Source organism: Alexandromys fortis, unplaced genomic scaffold, assembly GCF_014885135.2.
Source record: "Alexandromys fortis isolate MF-2015 unplaced genomic scaffold, M_Fortis_MF-2015_v1.1 scaffold_143, whole genome shotgun sequence".
In the NCBI taxonomy this organism is placed as follows: Eukaryota; Metazoa; Chordata; class Mammalia; order Rodentia; family Cricetidae; genus Alexandromys; species Alexandromys fortis.
The window spans coordinates 2,829,796-2,851,612 of record NW_026068044.1 but is presented as its reverse complement, the minus strand read 5'-3'; the positions used below and the strand labels follow the sequence as shown (position 1 = coordinate 2,851,612).

The 21,817-nt window shown below is 44.2% G+C and overlaps 1 protein-coding gene across 7 annotated transcripts in view; it reads right to left on the bottom strand.

The window, feature by feature from the left end:
- Arhgap28 (Rho GTPase activating protein 28) overlaps nucleotides 1-21,817 on the bottom strand; it is a 162,554-nt gene that overhangs the window by 37,574 nt on the left and 103,163 nt on the right. For all 7 annotated transcript variants that reach the window (XM_050166208.1, XM_050166215.1, XM_050166214.1 and 4 more), the window contains exons 3-5: nucleotides 18,575-18,792; nucleotides 6,397-6,486; nucleotides 28-117 (exon numbers count right to left, since the gene is read on the bottom strand). In XM_050166208.1, the coding sequence (XP_050022165.1) occupies nucleotides 28-117; nucleotides 6,397-6,486; nucleotides 18,575-18,792 (398 nt within the window). The remainder of the gene's footprint in view (nucleotides 1-27; nucleotides 118-6,396; nucleotides 6,487-18,574; nucleotides 18,793-21,817) is intronic.

The window sequence follows — 21,817 nt, the reverse complement described above, 5'->3', positions numbered from 1 at the left end:
GCAATTGCACGGACATCAAAGACTTACCACGGAGCCACTCTGGAGGTCCACAAAACTACCTTCCTCATCCCGGGTACCGTTGGATAGGGTGGTACTCTTGAGAGAAGTATCATCTGGCTAAACGGAGAAACAAAAGAGTCACTCTTATTCAGGATTACTTCCGGTGAGTTTGTGCATTCTGCTGGCTACAGCGATGTGTGACAGATGTGAGGTTATGACGGTCTGGGTCTGGACAGCTGTGTACGGCCATTACTGCTGCACTACTGTGAGACCCTGAACACCAAGCCCTCTGCTAGATGCTGGCTTCTCCAATAGACACTCTACCACCTGCCCCATACTCTGCCTACCACTCTCTTGGCTTATTTCTAGGGCGCTAGGTATTAAATAAAACACTTCATTTTCAGGCAAATGTGGGAGACAAGGTATAAGCAAGTGTAATCTTACTCAGAGAGTTTCTGGCAAAACTAAGGTCTTCCTGATCAACAGGAAGAAGATCAGATGTGGTGGTGCAAGGTTATAACCCAGCCCTGATGAGACCGAGTCAGGATGAGTGTGAATTGTATAACAGCCTGGGCCGCAAAGGAAGATGGGTTCTGAAAAGCAAACTAGGTATGTGTAATCCCAATCTGCCTGTGAATCCCAATCTGCCTGTGATTAAGACCACAGGCATGGGCCGCCAAGTTCTGTGTCCACTAAGAATGGTGGGTAAACGAAGGCCCACAGACGTAAGGGTGGCAGCCACTGAGGACCAAATCTGGCCATGTCCATTTGTCTCGTGTGTCTGTACTATCAGACCCGAGATGTTCGTGTTAAGTCAAGTAGATGAAAGCCACCTTGGTTTTGTTTTTGATTTATTTTGAAATTATGTCACTTTTTTTTGTAGACTTCATCAGCAATGGTACCACATATATTTTTCACTGGTAAAGCTAGAAAAAGGAGATTTGAAGTTTGTTTGATATAATGTGCAACTATATATTTTCAGTATAACTACTGAAAATGTGAATTTTCTTGACTAAAGATATAAAATTGAATATATTTGAGAATTAAAAAACCAGAATATTTTGTCTTTTATAATTCCATTCTTGATCATTTCACTTGATCTTATTTCCTCCATATGACCTAAATTCTTTAAAAATGAACAAGGGGTGGGTGCGGCAGGATAGTCAGGGGACCCCAGCACTTAGTCGGTGGAGGTGGAAAGATGGAGAGTTCGAGTTCAACCTCAGCTACTTAGAGTTTGAAGCTAGCCTGGGCTATATGGGACCTTGCTGCTCATAAATAAATAAGGAAATCAGAAGACAGATAGATATGTAGATATATATCATCTATCTGTCCACCCATCTTTCTATTATACCTATTTATCTATCTTTATCATCTATCATCTATCTATCTGTCTATCTATCTATCATCTATCTATCTATCCATCTTTCTATCTTTTTCTCTATCTTTATTATCTCTATCTATCTATCCATCTTTCTATTATATCTATTTATCTATCTTTATTATATCTATCTATCTATCCATCCATCTTTCTATTATATCTATTTATCTATCTTTATTATATCTCTATCTCTATCTATCTATCTATCTATCTATCTATCTATCTATCTATCTATCTACCCATCTTTCTATTATATCTATCCATCCATCCATCCATCCATCCATCCATCCACTCCTTTCCCTCTGTCCCGAGTGCAAGCCTGCCTCTGAAGAAGTGAAAATGCACGGCCCTCCCTCTGCCATTTCCCAAGTCCACTCTGCAGCCCTTCACTGTGTTGCAGCATCTCAGCTAGTGTTCATATCCAGAACTGTAAAGTGCTCATTTGTAAGCAGGTCTATTATTAATCTTACTGATTAACTCTGCCTTTGTCATTTTGATCTCCTTAACCTTTAGTCAGGGTGCTAAGAAGAAAGCAGAAGAAACTGTGTCCTCTCTGTAATCAAACAATTCTTTACTATTTTAAAGAAAACAACTGGAATACAAGAACTGTCTGAACAAAGTTAATCAAGGTGCCAAATAACAACCGTCGACCTCTCCCCTCACCCAAATCACTACAAATGGCAGATTGTACAGGAAACCAATTTTCCACAGCCCTGGAATTCAGCAAAAAAAAAAAAATAATAATTCCACAATAGAACAATTGACAGCAATTACTAGATAAAAAGCAAACAGTAAAAGGAATAAGAGGGATGGAAAGATGGATTAGTAGTTAAGAGCATTGGCGGCTCATCCAGAGGACCCGGGTTCAAGTCCCAGCACCCACGTGGTGGCTCACAAGCATCTGTAACTCCGGTCCTAAGGAATCTGATGCCCTCTTTTGGACTCCCAGGCCGCCAGGCACACACGTGGTACACAAACATACATTGCAGGTAAGCACTCTTACATACAAAATAAAATTAAAACATAATTAATTAGCATAAGACAGAATTCCTAGGAAAAGACAAGAAAAACAAGCTAATAATAAAGGATGAACAAAGCAGGGGTGGATGCAGGCAAATATTTAAACACGGGTGAAAACACAGACACTAGGCTGATCTCTCCCTTAAATATGGACAGCTCTTAAATGTAACCCTAGGAAAGCATACTGAGTCTAAATAAAATAGACTCGGTACCGTAGGGTGAGTAGGCTACTTGCACAAGAGAGGTGTCAGAGACGTCACAGGGAAAGATACGTGAGAGAGAAACAGTGACCCAGCTTTTCGGGAAATAGGACAGCATCTTCCTCTCTCTGATTCTGTACTGGGGAGAGGGCTTGCCTGCTCCACCCGCCCCCTCTACACACCTTAAAGCTAAGTGCTGTGAACACAAACAATTCTGCCTCTGGAGAAACTGAATCTACAGAGGAAACATACGACAATTTCCTACATGAATCAACGGAAAAAAAATCAATAAGTCCAGTTCTACAGGAGACCTTACGGAATCAGTTCATCGCCATGAGGGCTGAGATCTCCCTAGGGGGATGTCTGTGACGGCTTCCCTTTGCTTAGCGGAGGCCTTTGGTTCACAGTGCTGAGGAGAGTGGGCTGGGGTTGTGGAGGTCTGGGAAGCAGACAGAAAGACACCCTAGGACCACACACTCAACCAGAGGCGCTCCAATCACTGGGCACTCAACTCCAGGACTCTAGCTGCCACCCAGTGGGAGTGCTCCAGTTCCCTCAGCAGAGGGTGCTCAGCCAGGGGTAAATCCTTTTCTGCTTGCGCCACTGAGCAAGCCACTCCATCAAAGTTAATATGTTCTCCACACAAAATATTTGCCTTCGGAAAATTCTGGGAAAACATTAAATATTTATATCTTAGTAGACACTTAGGATGCTGAAGATATGTTTATATTGAGGTCAGTAATTTTGTTTTCTCGTGTGAGCTCACCCACAAACACCAAGAGCAAACTGACAGCATCCTCCACACAGGACACACACACACACACACACACACACAAATCTATTCTGGTTATTACTTCTGAATGTAGTTTTTTGTTTTTTTGGTTTTTTTTTTAAAAGATTTATTTATTATGTATATAGTGTTCTATATGCCTGCAGGCCAGAAGAGGGCACCAGATCTCATCTTGGATGGTTGTGAGCCACCATGTGGTTGCTGGGAGTTGAACTCAGGACCTTTGGTAGAGCAGCCAGTGCTCTTAACCTCTGAGCCATCTCTCCAGCCCTGAATGTAGTATTTTTGAAGATAGGATTTCACTCTCCTGGATTTACCTATGAAATTAGTCCCTGCTGAGAGCAGCAATGTGTTCTGATGTTGTTTGTGGTTGGTGCGTGGCAACCATCGAAACTGTGTGGGCTCTTGACTCAAGAGACACACGGATGCACGCCCTTTAGCTACATGTTGCTGTGGTGTATTGCTCATAGCAGCGTGAACTGTAAGCAATCCAAACATCTATCGACAGGTGAACAGAGAATGGCAACAGGGGGCGCAATTATAAGATGGACTCTGACCTGCCCGTAGGTCTTAAAATTACAGTTATGAGTAAAGGCAAATGCTAAAGCAGCCTTGTGTTTAAAATTCCACCTAAATGGAGACGGAGACAGGCAAAGGTGTTAATCACAGCACGGTTTGCCTCTGAAGGAAAGAAGGGCTGTCCACTGACAAGGACGGGGAGGCGTTCAGCGGTGAGGGCCATTTTCTACGATTTCGGTGACTGCCATTTTCTGGAAAGCACATTTGTTAAAACTAGTTGAATGAGACGCCTGGAGTGTGGTGTGTTATTTGTAAATTATGCCCCAGCTTCAAGAAGGCATAAAAAGAACCTGTACCCTCAACGCTTTAAACTGTTGCTTTGGCTTAGAGTGCATCGCTGTAACACTGGGGATATGAATTTAAAAAGAAATTTTTCTTTGGGAATAAGAGTATGTTTTCTGAAACACACACAGAGTTGGGAAGCTAAATAAAAATTGCAATAATTTGAAACACGGTGTTGAAAAAATTTAGAATGCGTGGCAAAGAGACTAACGCAAAATTTGGCAAAGAGTGAAATATGATTCAAGCAAAGCAACAACCATGTAATTTGTGTGCTAGGAGATGGACCACAAGGATTGAGGAGAAAAGTTAACTCAAGATACAATGGAAGAAAATCTCCCGAAACTGAACAGAGGTGGGAAAGACCCACAAAGGCTGATCAGAATGAATGAAATAGAACCGAGGTCTTTGTCAAAGTTCAGAATCTAGAAAAAAAATGAAAAATTCATAATATTCAAGAGATAAAACAAAAAGTTTAAATAAGAAACCCAGATAACTTATTTTTAAGGGAACAGGGTCTAAGCAAGTACAGGGGAGAAAATCCTTATAACTTAGTAAGGGTATTACAGACTGAGTGCAGAAAATAAGAAAAATTCCTCTGTGTAGGTAGGTTTTCTAGGGAAAGTGAGGCTTTATGTTGAATACAGACAGCCAGGAGGCTGTTGCTCCCAGGGAAACATCAGCTTGGTTTCCTAACCACAGGGCCGGGGCAGAGACTCAACCTACCAGTTGAGGGGCATCACTGAGAGGCAGTCAGTTAGTCCCCAGGCTAAAGTCACCCTTGTGCTGTTTGTAACTGCACCGGCTTTGATTTTTTTTTTCATCATCAGTCTCTTTAATCTGTGATTAAAACAAACTCCTACTTGTTTAAGCCAAGGTTCCTGAGATTTTCTTTCCTAGGAAACACACACAGATGCAACCGCGATGCCTCTCAGCAGATGGCACGATTGTATTTTGCCATGAATTATAAAACAGTGTGTTGAGTTTGATTTTCCAGTTAAGACATTGGCAGTAAACTAGATTGACTGCTTCGCCTTTTAAATAAACTAGCATCTCCAATGAATATTTCATCTCTGTCAACCGAATACAAGAAAAATACCCTCGTTTATCAGACCAGGATTTTGATGATAGCGGTTGGAGTGTAAATCCTTGTAAGGACCAAACTTAGTGCCATTTGTCACTCAGAGTCAAAGATCAGCCAAGTGCAATTCATGAACAGCCATTCATGCATACACTGTAAGCAACGCACTGCAGAGTAAATATCTGTGCTAGTACTGAGACTGCAAGGCTTCCTATGTACTTTATTTTAACCAGTGGATTGAGATATAGCTGATTTATAATTACCTATATAACTAAACCCATATACAGAATATGTACTAAGCATATAATTTGATGAAATTAATTTAATAAGTTTTGATCAAATTAGCTCCTATGGAATTAGTCATTACTACAGTCAAGATGATGAATGCCACCAGCATCCCAAAATAAGCTCATCCCCTTTAGGGAATCTATATCCCTAGGGAAATCTATCCATCTTTCCTTTCCTTTATCTCAACTCCCCAGGAAATCACCATGACTTCCCCAGGAAGTCTCCGGCACTGTGGGTTAGCTCATACTTTTGTATTTTTACATAAATTGAATGTTTTGCCTGGCTTCTTTCACGTGGTACTAGTGGGAGACCCATCCATGCCATGGACGAGTGGCAAGGAGAAACAAATGTCAGAAAAGATCCAGGAAGCCACCAATGGAGGCACAGTTCTCTGCTCCCCAGTCATGGAGCCCTGGCTACTGCCCTAGTCTTACTTGAGTCTTCCCTCTTGGGTGTGAGGGGAGGGCAGAAGGGATTGCAGGAGATGGTGGAGAACAGGAAATGGAGGGGAATGAGAAAACCAAGCGAAAATTCAATCACCGCGTTCCTGAGTCATGTGTCTGTTTTATCGAACACGCAGTCAATTACACGTTCACCTATTAAACTTGGCTCATTCGCTGCTGGATATTTTTCTTAGGAACTCATGAAAAGGAGTCAGGTGTGCTGACAGACGTGGCTGTCCAACCACCTTAGTCACACTGCACTAGTCTAAAGTCTAGCATGGCTGTCTTGAAGAAATGGCTTCATCCTAATCCCCATGCATTCTTCCGTTACTCACCAGAGGGCCACTTGTTTGGGTAACTCCTGGCGGTTCTTTTTCTTCCTTGGTGCCGTCCAACTGAGTAGCACGGTCACAAGACTCACTGGACTAAAAAAAACAAAGAAATTCATTTTCCTTCGGCTCATCACTGCAAACATGGCCATGTATTGCACTAAACAAATGTGTGATTTATAAAGTTACACAAAGACACACACAGAGTTCATGGCTGCTTGTGTGTTGATACAGCACGTACCAGTTCATCAATGATCATAATACACACCTTGAGCTATAATAGAATTATTTCACAGCTAGACACAGCTAGCTGCCTGCCTACATCCTCGTTTTTTTCCTTGAGTGTATGAACACCATGATTTGCTCTATGATCCTACATGTCCAACTAAAGACTCAGTGTTACCGGTAATGATCACATATAGCAAGAAGAATACTCTGGGGACATGGACGTGTTTCCTGGGGTGTCACACATCCTCTGAATACCACGCATTCACCTCAGTGCTGAGGGGAGCAGAAAGATGAGAGTTGGCAGATCCATGCCTGGCTGTCCTGGCACCGCTGGCCTTTCAACTATGAGTCTCTCATGCAAAACGTAAGCCTTTACCCCCTTTCCCCTCTTTTTTAATTTTTTAATACAATCTTTTCTCATTTTACATAGCTATCCCTGTTTCTACTCCCTTCCCTCCTTTCTCTCCCTCCATCCCCATCCTCGCCTCAGAAAGGGTAAGGCTTCCCATGGGGAGTCAACAGAGTCTGACACTTCACTTCTATCCAAGACCAAGGCCCTCCCCTCATATGTAGGCTGAGCAAGGCATCCCTCCAAAGAGAATGTGCTTCTGGGTGCCAGTTCAAGCACTCAGGATAAATCCTGCTCCCACTTCAGTGGCCTCACAGGCTGTCCAAGCCTCACAACTGTCCCCCACATTCACTGGGCCTAGTTTGGCCCTATGCAGGTTCCCTTGCTATCAATCCAGAGTCAGTGAGCTCTGACTAGCTCAGGTCAGCTGTTTCTGTGGGTATCACCATCATGGTCATGACCCCTTTGCTCATATTATCACTCCTCCCTCTCTTGGGCTGGTCTCAGGTAGCTCAGCCCAGTGCTTCAACGTAGATCTCTGCATCTGCTTCCATCAGTTGCTGACTGAAGGTTCTATGATGCCACTTAAGATCGTCATCAGTCTGACTGCAGGGGAAGGCCAATTTAGGTGTCTTCTCCACGGTTGCTTAAGAGTCTTAGCTGAGGTCATCCTTGAGGATTCCTGGGATTTTCCCTAGTGCCAGGTTTCCTGATAGTACTTTAAAGGCTCCCTCAATCTCTCAAGGATAACAACAGTCTATAGTCCACGACCCCAGAGAAATTAGGAAACAAGGAGAACCCTAGGAGAGACATGCATGGATACCCCTGGGAAGGGGAAACAGACAAGATCTGCGAAAATTGGGGGGGGGGGGAGAAGGGAAGAAAGAGGAGAGGAGAAGGGAAGGGAGGAGGAGAACATGAGGGAATGAGATGCTCAGAAAGGGGGAAGGACAGTGAGGGAGAGAAAGGAAAGAGGTATCTTGATTGAGGGAGCCATTAAAAGCCTTTGCTCTCCAAGGATGCAGCTGACTGATAAAAAACACACTGCTTTCAAACTGGGCTTACAGAAAATGAGTGATATTTGTCTTTTTGAGTCTGGACTTTCGCATCGCAGCACAATCGTCACCTTCCATCTGTTTCCTGTAAAGGACACAATTCTATGTCTTTATGGCTGAATAAAACCTCATGTACATAGTAATAAATAAATAACTGACTTATATCTGCATTCCACAATGATTTATATGTTCATGTCAAAGAGGTCAGTCATATAGATATATATACACATTTGTATATATATATCATATATAAATATACAATTAAGAAATCAGTATTAGACTGAGGACTCCATAAACTCATAGTACTGAGCCAAATACTCTATCCCCACCCATCAGATACTGGCAACTCTCCAGTTTTCATGACGTCTGAAGTACTGGGAGCCAAGTGTTCTGTTTGGGTTGGACAGAGTCACAGACCTCACATATACGGTCTAAGATTCAGCAGCATTTCCCTTAAGGACACCATACCAGTAAGATGCAAATGCTGATTCTATGGTTGAATCAGCTTTCTGAAACATCAAACATACTAGACATTATAGAAATCTTAAGCCACTCTGTAGAATCTTAGGAAATGTCATTTCCGTAAGCCTTCTCCAAAGCATATACAGTAGGTGCATAAGAAAAGCACCGGTTTGTAAATGGCAGCTGCTGAAGAAAGGAGAGGGAGCTCTGGTCAGGGTGAAGTGTGAGCACACATACATGCATACATATACACATACCACACACACATATACACACATACACACATATACATATTCACACAACACACACATATATACACATAATACATACACAACACACATATACATATACACATACATACAACACACATTCATACATACACATATATACACACACAAAACACACATACACACATATACATATACAAACACCACACACACATGCCACACACATAACACAACACACATACACACATAACACATATACACACATACACATATACACATACACATATACACACAATAAACAAACAACACACACATACACACACACACACACAGACACACCTATGCCATACTTGGTCACTGGTAATAAGATACTTTTATGAGCACATGATGGTCTGCAGAGGCAGGGGGATCCGGAGCTCAAGGCCACCGTTGCTGAGTTTGAGGCCAGCCTGGGCTTTGGGAAACCCTGCCTCCAAAACAAAATAGGAGAACCCAAATGGCACTGGGATCATCACAGTGGTCCACCAACACTCAGAAACAGATAGAAATTCCTGGAAAACTAGTTGGTAATGTTCCAGGCATCCTGAGTCTAAGAATAACATAACACAACATTGCTTTCAAGCAAAAGAGAAGTCCATAAAAATCAAACAACAAAACAAGCCCAAAGTGAAGAGTAGGAAGGGCAACCGGGCACTCACAGGGCGACCCGACCGACAGCAGAGAGGCCACCTCGTAACCTGTTGCCAGCCCCGAGGTACGAGCAGAAGCCCACAGCCCAGAGGCACCCGAGTCAAGCATGCTGACTTCCTTTGGTGGTGCGGGGGTCCCAGCTAAGGACCGAGCAGACAGCACTACCAGGTCACTCTAAAATTCTAAGAAAAACATGAACGGGAGAATAAAAGCAAAATGCTAGTTTATGTGGGACGGGGAAGAAATGAAATCATTTTCTCCTCCCTCTAAGCACAACTGTCCCATGGTTGGCCAACTCTCTCAAAGAGCATTTGTTGGAACTTAGTCCGCAACACAGTCATATTGAAATGACACCTCAAAAAGCTGTGCAGGACCTTGACGCTCTTATTCCGGGAGGGGGACTGGTACTCTGAGAGTGGGTTCCTCAAGAAAGGAGGCACGTGTCCTCTGCAGCTTCTGTCTCACTTCCCTACCACGGATGACACAGCACGGAAGTCTCCACCAGCTGCTCGGCCAGTCCTTCTTCGCGGCCCTTCAGCTTTGGTAATGTTCCTTCCATGCTCGAAAGTTGAGAGAAACAAATCTCGGTTCTATACACATGGCCCAGGGTGTGGGCATTCCTTTCTAACAATATAAAATGGTAAAAACCGAAGAAAATATCATTACCAGTTCTGACGAAAACAGATTGAGGGAAAAACAAATTGAAAAGGATTTAGTAATTTCTGAGAGATTTGGAGGCCACTGCAGCCTCACATTCAGAGCCATCGCCACAAATGAATAAACAGAAAGAAGTAAAACTCGAGATACCATTTTCAGTTAACAGTGTGACTGGTAAATTTTAAAATCAACATGAACAGGGAAAAATCTCCCCCCCCCCCAACGAGTGACACTTAGGTCCATCAGTCACATTCCAGGGAAGGCCCCTGCTCAAGAGGAGCTGGTCAACACAAGTCAGACTACATGTTTTCAGGGACTTTTTCTTATGCTTGTGTTTTTGCTTTTGAGAAAGAAAAAGAACATGAGTTAGGTCAGGGGAAGTCTGAGAAGAGCTGGTGGGAAGGAAAGAATATGATAAAATGTATGAAATTCATCAAAGAATAAATAAAATACAAACAAACCAACCCAGGGGTGCTATAATCATTCATGCAAAAAATTAGGATTAGGAAGCTAGCAAATGATAGAAATGCAATCTACCAGCATGCAAGACAAACATAAAAAGGCACCGAAAGTACAAGGCATAATTCAATTCCCCTGGCTTCGGGGAGTGTGTAACATGTGTGAGACCCTGGCTTCGGGGAGTGTGTGATATGGGTGAGACCCTGACTTCTACCCAGAAGATAATGTAAGTGTACCTAAAGTGGGCACTCAGGAGCCCCATTCCCTCCCCCGCAGGGTCACACCCCGGCCCCACTGAGGCACATATGAAGAAACAAGCACCTCCGACTCATCTGTGCCTCCCTCGTGGTATTTACTCTTAGACAGCGACAGAGCTGCTATAGGTCTAATAATGAGAATTAAATTACTATTGCGTGATATGCGGAAGGCTTCAAAAGAGTCACCTTTAGGAGCTTACGAAAATCTAGCCAGCCCCCCCCCCCAAATCTCCCAACCCCTACCCCACCCTGTACACAATCACTTTTGTACTTGGAGCTGCATCGGTACTTGCCAGTGCTTCGGAAGCACAGGTACTGCGTGTGGGAACATGTGGATTTAACTAGGAGATTACTTATTCCTTAGTCTGAATCTCTTTCCCCTGCCCATTGTTTCAAAGTAAACTAGCATTCTCTCAGCATTCTCTCCCTAGCCTGCCTGATGGCCTTTAAAAAAATGACCTCTTCAAACCTCCTGACACTGTTCCCCTTTACCTGACCCATGGACCATCTTTCCCCACCTGGGGACCACCGATATCATTTCTTTACCCATATTTGCACCCCAAACTTTTTATAAAAACGAATTGGTATACAGCAAAAATCATTTGGGTACTAAGAAAAACTAAAGCGCATCTTAGCACAGAAATGAGCTCTCCCTTCAAGCTGTGCAGTCCAGCATGGGTCGTGTGTTTTTTCTGAGTACTCACAGAGACTGAGGGAGACCGCGATGCCTATGACTGCATATCTATCTACTCAGCATTGCATTGAGCCTTGTGCCCATCAATACTGAGATCAGATTAAATTCCAGGGATGAAAACGTGCATTTTTCTTTGTAGAAGGCATTGTTGACTATTTTCCTATCCCTAGCCTGCTGTCTTCATTAACAGTATCTTGATCCCTCACCCCCAGGGAGTTCTATGCCTAACAAAAACCAAAACACCAGCATCTTTGAAGCTAACGATGATGTGGTCCTGAGCCACGAGGTAATGGGAACTCTCCCAAGAAGGATTTCCAGGAAAGTGAGTCTGGAATGACAGGGCCTTTGATGCCATTCCAGAAATGGCCAGAACGTGAATATGGAGCCTGCAGTGGGCCCGTCGGACTCGTCAGTAAATCGATGAGGCTGTATGTGGATGACACACAGGAACACAAAAGGAAGCCGGGTTCCTGGCAAGAAAGGACCATCTACTTGAGCGCTGCCTTCAAAGAGGAAAAGCTCCTATTAGTACAACTCGCCATTTCCTGTTCTGTGCAGCCAAGGGTACACATAAATTATATACAACACAATACATAAAAGCACCCCGCAATACTGTATCTGCACAGCCACTTGTCAGTGAGGTATACCTTTAGCTAAGTACTTACCAACTAAGAAACCGGGTGTTAATTAGATCGGTTGTTCCCCCAATTAAATGTGTTGAGAAATGAATGTTTACTCATGTCTTCCAAACCCTGGAGCAATGCCTTTGGGTACAGACCATGTGTTAAGCACCCTGACCCTGGCTTAGCACTTCCGACTTAGCATACCACGGCTAACGCGAGATCCAAACACTCTGCTCCCTCACTACTGGACACCATTGGAAAACTAATTCGCAGGTTATCTAGTGAAATCATAAAATGTGTTTGGGTTCATAAAAATAGTTATTCCTCAGCCTGACTGACCATATTTTCTGTTTCCAGTGAAGATTATATATTTCATTGAAAACGAGGAGAGGGGAAAAAAAAAGCATATTAATTTAGAAAGGAGCTAGTTAATCCGGACAAGAAAATTCCATCAAGTGAAGGAAATGCACACACTACTGTTTCCCTCTCCTACCAATCAAACTGAGCGACAGACGATATAGCATCGTTTAAAAGGCTTAGCTCTGGAAGGTCCTCAACATTTTACTGGCAGAAAAGAAGTTATCGGGAGTTCCCGGAAGATTAAAACTCAAAAATGGTTTGGTAAGGCCTCGGCCTGGGAAAAGGCACAAAAGAAAACCGAGGAGTTAAATGCTTAGTCCCCGAGCCACAAAAATGGCTCAATAGTGCAGAAAAATGGTCAGCCTGGGAAAAGGGACGAGCGACAATAAGCAGGAGTTAAGTGCTTGGTCCCTGAGCCTCCACACTCAGAGAGAAATGGAAAAGTTTGGAACGCAGCCCAGCTCAAAAAAGTGACGAGCGGCTGAAAAACATTTTTCTTGGTAAAAGGGCAAGGCAGAGTCTTTCCTTGATTGACGGCTGAAGGACAGACTCCCGGTGCCACAGTGACCTTCCCTGGCTGCTTGGTGGCTGTTGGGAGGAGGAAGTAGTGGTCTGGGACTGCAGGGCGGCTGAACTGTACCTCAGCTGGGACTTTTGGATGATAAGGACAGGAGTAAGAAAGGGGAAGTTTGCTTTGCCTGGAAAGGAAAAAGCGTTCTTGGGGAATCTTGTCGCTCGGTCATCATCTGTCACATGTCTCAAAGCAAAATGTGGCAGGTGAGACACACTTGTCTACCCACGGACCCCAAACCCTTTTCATAGCAGACTTTCGGTGCCGAAGCGGGTCCATACAACCGCATGAGAAGCACACAGTCACCAACTAAAGAGATCACAAGCAATCAATCTGGTCTCCCCTGAAGAAATATACATCAACAGCCAGGGATGAGAAATCAATTTAACAGTAACAATGGGAAGAGAAAACAATGACTCTAAAAATAAGCCCATCACCGGAAGGAAACTGCTCACAGAAAGGAGCAGGCGGTGGGAGGTTAGGCTTGCGCTGTCTTCAGAGTGCGAGATGGTGTCTGCAGCCACTGCAAGAATAGTGCAGCTGGGCACAGACAGCAAGGGTGGGATGCTTCCCTGACATGTCTGAGCCCTGGGTTTAATCCCTGCGCACAAAATCAACAATACCAATGGACAGATTATTAGAATAAAAGAGAAATCAAAGGAAGGGAAGATAGCTATAAACTGGTAAGTATTAAATTCTGAAAATTAACCCAAGTACAAATTCAACCACGACCAAATTACTGACATTCGCAAATTGAAGTTCAAGGGATTTTTCAAGAATCTAAAGCAAACCCATAGAAATGAAACAAAACAAAACAAAAACCAAAACAAAACCCGGGAAATTAAAAGAGAAGAGTCAAGAGTCCCAGAGATCAGTCTGAGCCCAAGAACCACTCAACGTGTGCCACGGGAAGGAATTTATAATAATTTAAATATTTCCTAGTGTTCAAAGTCTTCATTTAGTGCAGACACGATGAATTTTGCAAAAGGGTCAAGCTGGTACAGTTTCAAACCCCAAGAATATAAATGACAATCAAAACACTTCGACTTTTAGTCAATAAAGGGGCAGGCCTGCCCTGACACAGACATGGTACCCCACAGTGACTACTCAGGACGGATGGCTGGGGATTCCTTTGCAGTTCCGAGGGAGGGGGAATTTAAGCTGGAATTCGATGAGAAAAAAACATTTCGGAAAACTAATATAATTTGAGCGTGTGTATATCAAACTGTTGAATTCATGTTATCACCTGTTGAGTACATGGGTAAAATTACACATTTAAGACGAATACAGAATCTCCTTGAGAAACTGAGAGGTTTAGGGACAGGAAGATGGCTTAGCAGGTGAGGTCCCTGATGGCAAGCCAGATGATTTGAATTCCCTTCTCAGGACCCAAATGGTGGGAAGTAAAATCAGTTTAACAGAGGAAGTTGTCCTCTGACCTCTACAAGTAGTCCTCACATGTGCGTGCTCTCTCTCTCTCTCACACACACACACAAGCACGCATACTCACGCGTACACACACATGCACACATGCATGCATGCACACACACACACACACAGGGGGTTATATAATTAAAAAGAAACTTACTAAGAAAGTGAAACGGAAAATTTTAGGCAAATATTCAGTCAATTTTGGCAAACGACAATCAAAGAAAGATGATAAAAGAGAAAAGAGGGAGAAAGGACCAAAGCAAGAAAAGAAAGGAGGAAGAAGAGATGAGCGAGGGGGATGTGCAATCAGTGGCAGCAGAGGGAGGAAGGAAGGGAGGCAGAGAAAGAGGGGGAAGCAAACCAGGACAGATGTGGAGCGAGGAGAGAGGAGAATTGGTGTTTACTTGTTAAGCTAAGACAGGAAGTTTAAAAGGCCCAGGGCATTCCTTACAAGGTATTCACAAAAGATGCTGAAGTCTTTAGGGAAAAGATCAGACCTTATATAACAGAAACACGAGTTTTTTTTTTTTTTCTCGAAAGCTAGGTTTACGTGGTCTTTACATGCCAGACAAGAAACACACACAATACAAGGCTATTTGGTTCTTCCTTTTGCCTGCAGCTACCCCACCTCTTACCTTAACTCTTATTCCCACTTCACTCTGAAACTGGGCTGTAACTGAAGACCGAAGGCAAAGGCAGAGAGAAGGAAGGGCTCTGTCATTATTATCTCTTAACTGTCTGGTGTGTGTGTGCGTGTGTGCACGCACTGAGCTATATCCACTGCCCTGCCTGGAAGCAGCAGTTCATAGCTGGTTGCACCCGAGAAAAACTTCAGTTTTTACACTTAAAGACCAAGGTACAAGTGCTCTCTTCATCTGTCCCTTCAGAGAGGGTCAGAATAAAAGAAGGATTTGGCCACAAAGGACCCCATACTTTACTGGTTTGTATTGTTAAAGAAATGCAATGTCCCAAGGGTACTGGAGACGTTGATGTCTAAGACCAAAGCCTAAAAGAAACAATTTAAAAGAGAAACCCTGATACATCCTCATGGTTTCAGTCCATCGTGGAATGAAAGGCATTGTGGGATAGCTCAGCTATGGTGGTAGGAACATTCGGTGGAGCCTGTTTAGCTCTTGACAAACCAGAAAGGGGTGGGTATAACCTTCAAAGGCATATCCCTAGTGACCTACTTCTACCAGCCAGGCCCCGCTCCCAAATGGTTCCTCAGACTCCCAAGAGACTACACCAGGTGAAGAACAAGCTGATGTAGGAGGTTCTTCTGTCTATGTGTTGCTTTCATTGGTTGAATAAAGAAACTGCCTTGGCCTTTTGATAGGGCAGCCCTTAGGTAGGCGGAGTAGACAGAACAGAATGCTGGGAACAAGGCAGTGTGGCAGATGCCATGAATCTCCTGCCTGAGACGGACATAGGTTAGAATCTTGCTGGTAATCCACAGCAAGGATACTGCTGTGATTACCACCACAAGGATACTTGTGGTGATACACAGATTTAATAGAAATGGGTTAATCAAGATGTGAGAGTTAGCCAATAAGAGGCTAGAGCTAATGGGCCAGGCAGCAATTTAATTAGTACAATTTCAGGGGGTGTAAGCTAGCTGGGACAAAACAAGCAGCCCGCTCCTCCTCCTACAACGAGCAGCCTAACAGGAACCAACAGAAAGCACTTTAGATACAGGATTCAGGGCAAGCCCATAGACCTTTTCTAACTCAGCTTGCTGGAGGAGAGCCCAATCCTTTGCCTGAGGTAGCTGGAAAGAGATTTGGCAAAGAAAGCAGGTAGGCACAGCTTTCAAGACTGTTGTACGATGACCCTGGAAACAGTAGAAAGGTGACTTACAGGGAACTGAATCTATCAGAACGAACTTTTCATTGGCAGGCATCTCTGCCAAGGCATGCGGCTGAACTCTTGGCTTCAAGGTGCAGAAGCCATCTTCCCTCCAATACTGCTAGAAAGAAACAATAATCCTTCCACCCAGAAAGACGCGGACTTCAACTAAGTCAAAAATTCAAATGTCACGGAACTCACAGCGCTCAGCAAGTCATAGTACAACAGACAACATGACATTCTGCTGTTCAACACACACGCTCCAAGTCACATTTGATTGTTTAGATTTAGACTGATTAAGATTATACAAAATATCAAATTCAGTTAACCTGCTTGTTGCAAATATGATGGAGGCTGTCATATGAGAATAGGAACAAACCATTGCTATCATCTAGAAAGTCCTGAAAGACGGTATTATTCTATGATATTATCACAGATGCATACGTTAACTAGGTATATGCAAATTCCCTGGCAATATCCTTTATGATGACTATATCTAAGAAAAAAATACAAACAACCTGAGAAGACTGAAATTGGAGATATCCATCCATGATCACTATCTGTGGTGGTTTGAGTAAGAATGCTCCTCCCCCCATCGGTTCATATATTTGAACGCTTAGTCGCCAGGGAGTGGCACTGTTTGAGAAGGATTAGAAGGTGTGTCTTTGTTGGAGTGGGTGTGACCTTGTTGGAGAAAATGTGCAGCTGGAAGTGGGTTTGAAGTTTCAATCCCCAAACTAGACCCACATATCTCTCTCACCCTTGGTATAGATGAATGTTTCTGTCCTGCCCAGTCCCATAGCTGTTTGGTCCCAAATAAACACACAGAGGCTTATATGAATTATAAACTGTCTGGTCTATTATTCCAGCTTAATACTAACTATCTCTTATGACTTAAATTAGCCCATAATTCTTATCTACGTTTAGCCATGTAGCTTGGCACCTTTTCTCAGTAAGGCATTCTCATCTTGCTCCCTCGGCTTCTGGATGACAAACCGACTTTCTGCCTTTCCTCTTCCCAGAATTCTCTTAGGCTGGCCTCCCAGCCTATACTTCCTTCGGGGATACTGGCCAATCAGCGTTTTATTAAACCCATATGAGTGACAAATCTTTACGGTGTAAAGAGCATTATCCCACAGCACTTGGCCTGCAGACCAGTGTATACCTCTCATCCACTGTTCCAGGGACAAGTGTGTATCACATTACCTGCCATGATGATAATCGACTAAACCACTCAAATTCTAAGTGAGCCCCCAATGGAACGCTTTCTTTTGTAAGAGTTGCCTTGTCATGGGGTCTTTTCACAGCAATAGAAACCTTAACTAAGGCACTAGCTGGCATCCTTGCTATCTTCAGTTATATCATGACAGAGGCTGTACTGGAACAGAAGAGAAACCTAAATCAGATAGGTGGATTGATTTGCCCCTCAGGCAGAATAGCACAGTGCCATTTTTTTTATTTTTATTTTTATTCTGTGTAATCATCAACCCAGAGTCCCATGAATCCTCTCTGGATAGCACCAGGGAAGGGATCGTGCACACGGAACTCACTGAATAAAAACCTGCTGTGCCAAGCCACACTGTCAGGCAACTGTTAAATGGCTCAGTGAGAGAAGGAAGACGCGCACTGGAAGAACACCCTCGGTCCAGCTGGCGTAGGTGGGGTGGGCGTGGCTAATGGTGCCAGGAGGGAAACCGTGGCGACAGGACTACGGTGGACAAGGTGGAACTCCAATCAGCCACTTCTCACAAGAACCGCGATACTTCCCTCTATTTGAAATCACTCATTTAAACTGGTTCCCGTGTCTTCTAGTTTTAGCAAAGTAAATTTTCTGAACCTAAAGGCTACTCTACTCATTTCCCTACCCCCATTTAAAACGATCCACTTGGACTTGTGTCCCTGGGGCCCCTGTGCCTCCCACAGAATTTACATTCAAGGCTTAGCTTCAGGTAAAGCCCTGAGCCTCCTAACTCTAAAGGTTCACTCCACTATCAAGGAAGTTGCAGAGTAACTTCAACAGAGAAGGGAGTAACCTTGGTGTGCACGGAAATTCAACAGAGAAGGGAGTAACCTTGGTGTGCATGGAAATGCAGCCAGGAAGAGGTTGACTGATTTGGTCAGGCTCTGGTCTACAGGATGCAGCCTTGCTCTTGGCTCTAGCTCCCTCTGAGAGTTAGGATGGAACCAGCCTCACCTGAGACGTTTCGCCATTCCTGCCACACCCTCCCACCCTGAGATCAAAGCAAACTCCTTTGGGAATCAAACTTGCTACGTACTGGAGATTCGCTGACTCCAAAGACGTCTCTCACATCCCTGACGGGTTGCTTGCTCTTCTTCCGCAGCGTCTGGGTATACGTGTTGTATCTCTTTTTCACGGCCGCTGCTTGGGTGCGAGTCAGCGTGGACAGGAGGGCTTTGCCGTCTTCCTCTTCGTTCCCAGAGATCAGGGTTGACAGCCCCACATCTTGTAGCCACTCTGCTTCAAGTTCTCCTTCTGCAAACAGCATGAGCAAGGGGAGGTTAGGGTCATTTCTAGGGGGCTATCGATGCATGCAGCTCGTCTCTGGGTATCCCAGACACCCAGGAGCATCGGGAAACTGCATAGTTGTCTTTCTGTTGTCACTCTGGGACAAGGTCTTTAACTCATGACCTTCCTGCCTCTCCCTCCAAATGCTAGGATTGCAGCAGGTGCCACCATGGCCAGCTAAGACTGTCTTTTCTTCCGCAGTGAATAAATGAAATGTTTACATTTTTTTAAAATATAACTAAAATCATAAAATGCTGCCTGTAGAGTAAGGTTATGTGGCAACTGTGAAAAGCAGTTTTCCTTGCTAGAAGGTTAAAGATAAGCCATATGGAGACTTCCAATAAAAAAAAATAGATAAAACATGAAGTTATTTTACTAAAATCGTAACAGAAAAAGCATGGCTTAGCAAGTCACACACAGCTCCTCGGTCACTCAAATGCAGCTTCAGATCCACCACTTAGCAGCTGACTGACATTGGAAAATGTTGTCTCGGGCCCTCAATCTCCCCTCGGCAAATGAGCACCAAGCATTTCCCTTCCCTTATTCGGCTCCAGCTCCCATTCTGAACACAGGATGGACTTTCTCCCACCAGAAGTGGGGCTCAGTCATCACAGACAGAGTTTCAATTTTCTCTGTCTTTCCAAAGGCTCAATGTGGTTCCCACAGCATCTTCTGTTGACCAAGCCATGCAGGATGACTAGAGGCAACCTACTAGACTGTCCTTACAGACTGTACAGACAAGACTTCCAGGTCCACCTCTGTCATACCCTCACTCCATGGGGTGCAAACTCGCTTGCTCTAAACCCACTAATTTGAATCCTGGACCCCAGTTAGGGCTTTGTCCCACCCTCTAGATTTCTATCTACTGCTGAGTATAAGGGTCTGGATGTCTTCTTATTTTCCCTTATGCTGGAAGATATTCTGAACTTTTCTTGCTGGGATCTTAAGATAATAAGCTATTTCGGTTAATCCATGTGTCTGTGTTATTGTTGCCTCTTTGCATTCCCTGACAAACAAACTGGACAGAAGTCAATCCCGGCGCAAGGGAATCTGCTAATAGAAACAAGTTTTTGTGTGATTGGCTCTGGACACTTGGCCATCAATCCACCCACCAAGATGACGAAGGACACCGTGGAAGGCACAGCAATGACATTCCACCCCCACCTGCGACCTCCACTAGGGCAGGGCCACTGTGTATAGCCTGCCCTGAGAGAAACACAGTGCTCATGTAGAAGCATATACCACTACAGGGACAGCAATAAAAACAGTATGCAGCCACGAGGATACTCCTTTTTGAGAAACTACTTATGAATTTGGCAAAGAACCTGGAGTAAAATATTTAATCGCTGTTCATTTTCCTGATACTCTGAACATGGGACAATCTGTTTGTTTTTTTCAGAAGGCAGTTCAACACCCGAGGCCCATCTGTGAGCATTAATTAGTACGGTAAACAAGATGGATCAAAGTTAAAGAGGAACATATCCTGTGCAGAAAATCCGCTGCACACACTTCCCTGGGAACTGTGCTATCAGGCTGATCGCGAGCGAGGGCTGTTTGATTAGCAGATTAGACTGACGTGTAAACTCGCCTGCGAGCCCCAGATTGAGCACCCTCAACCCTGCTTACGCTCTTACATCACCTGCATAAACAGACGCGATGAGAGCGCTTTCGGAGGCCCCTTTCCTAACTTGGCAAAGGCTGTATTGACTACTGTGCTTTTTTTACTCGGCTGCTCTGCGAACTGTCTCTTTAAAAGAAACGAAACACCCGCTTCGACGTGAGACAATAATACTTGGACCAGAGCGAGGTCAGACCTGGGAGGACTTGGAAGGCCTTCTTTTATTTTAGCCTTGGGTAAGGCTATCATGTCTCAAGACAAAGTCAGAAATACAAATGGACATTAACGTTTTAAAACATTGGGTTGTCTCTCTCACCACTTACGTGAGGAAAAAAAATGAAAGAATAGCAGAAACAGACAACAGAGATGACATAAACCATGGGAACTGATGGTTTACAACCTCAGACCCTTCCTCGGGGCAAAACATAGCCAGAATGCTTTTCTAGGTGAGAAATGTCCATAGCAGACACCGGTGTGATTCATGTTTGCTGAATTAGGAAGGATGAAGTCTAGTGGTCTCTCCTCAGCTGTCACGTCTATGTCGGCAATCCAGAACGCCCCAGGCATTTTAGCCCCTGCATCCAACTCAGTATCAATTTCACACTATCAATCATGCTACGTAGGAGGGGCCCCGGAGGTGTCCACCCCAGCACACTGCCAATACTTTTTAATATTATTTCCTCATTACATCTCAAGAGTCTCCAACCTCCTTACTTCATTTTGCTTAGTATAGTCTCGGCTGACTTTGAACTCACCAACCTCCTGCCTCAGCCCTTTGAGTACTGTATTACAGGACTGTGCTACCGAGAGCCCAGCTTCCTGGGCCGCCCTTTATCTGTTCTACCAGGGCCTTTGTCAAAGCCGCCACCATCTCTCACCTTGACGTCCAGAACAGACTCCCAACAGCGCTTCCTAGACTCTCCAGGCCCCTCCAAACCGCTTCCACAGTGTCCCTAAATGAGTCCTTGTACATGTAAAAACATTTTTTCCTCTGGCTTTAATGTGTTCTGTAAGATGTGTTTACGCAACGTCTCCTCACCTCCTTCCCAGGCTACTGTGGGGCCCTTGAAGGCTCTGTGTCACATCTGGACAGGCCAGCTGTCACCGGCTCTGTCACTACTGGCCACCTTTCCGACCTCAGCTTCTCTCTCAATGAAGTCTTCCCCCTGAGCCCAGGAGACAAGGTAAGGCCTTAACGCGATCGGCCTCAATTCTGCGATTTCTTTTTCCTTCAATTTCCTTCAATATCCCCTCAAGTAGGTCTTGATTTCATTTCATTAACATCCCCCTCCACTCCCTTTTTCTGTTAGATCAAGTCCATGGGAAAAAGGATGCTTCTGGCTTCTACTTGTAACTCTAACACTGTGGAGCACC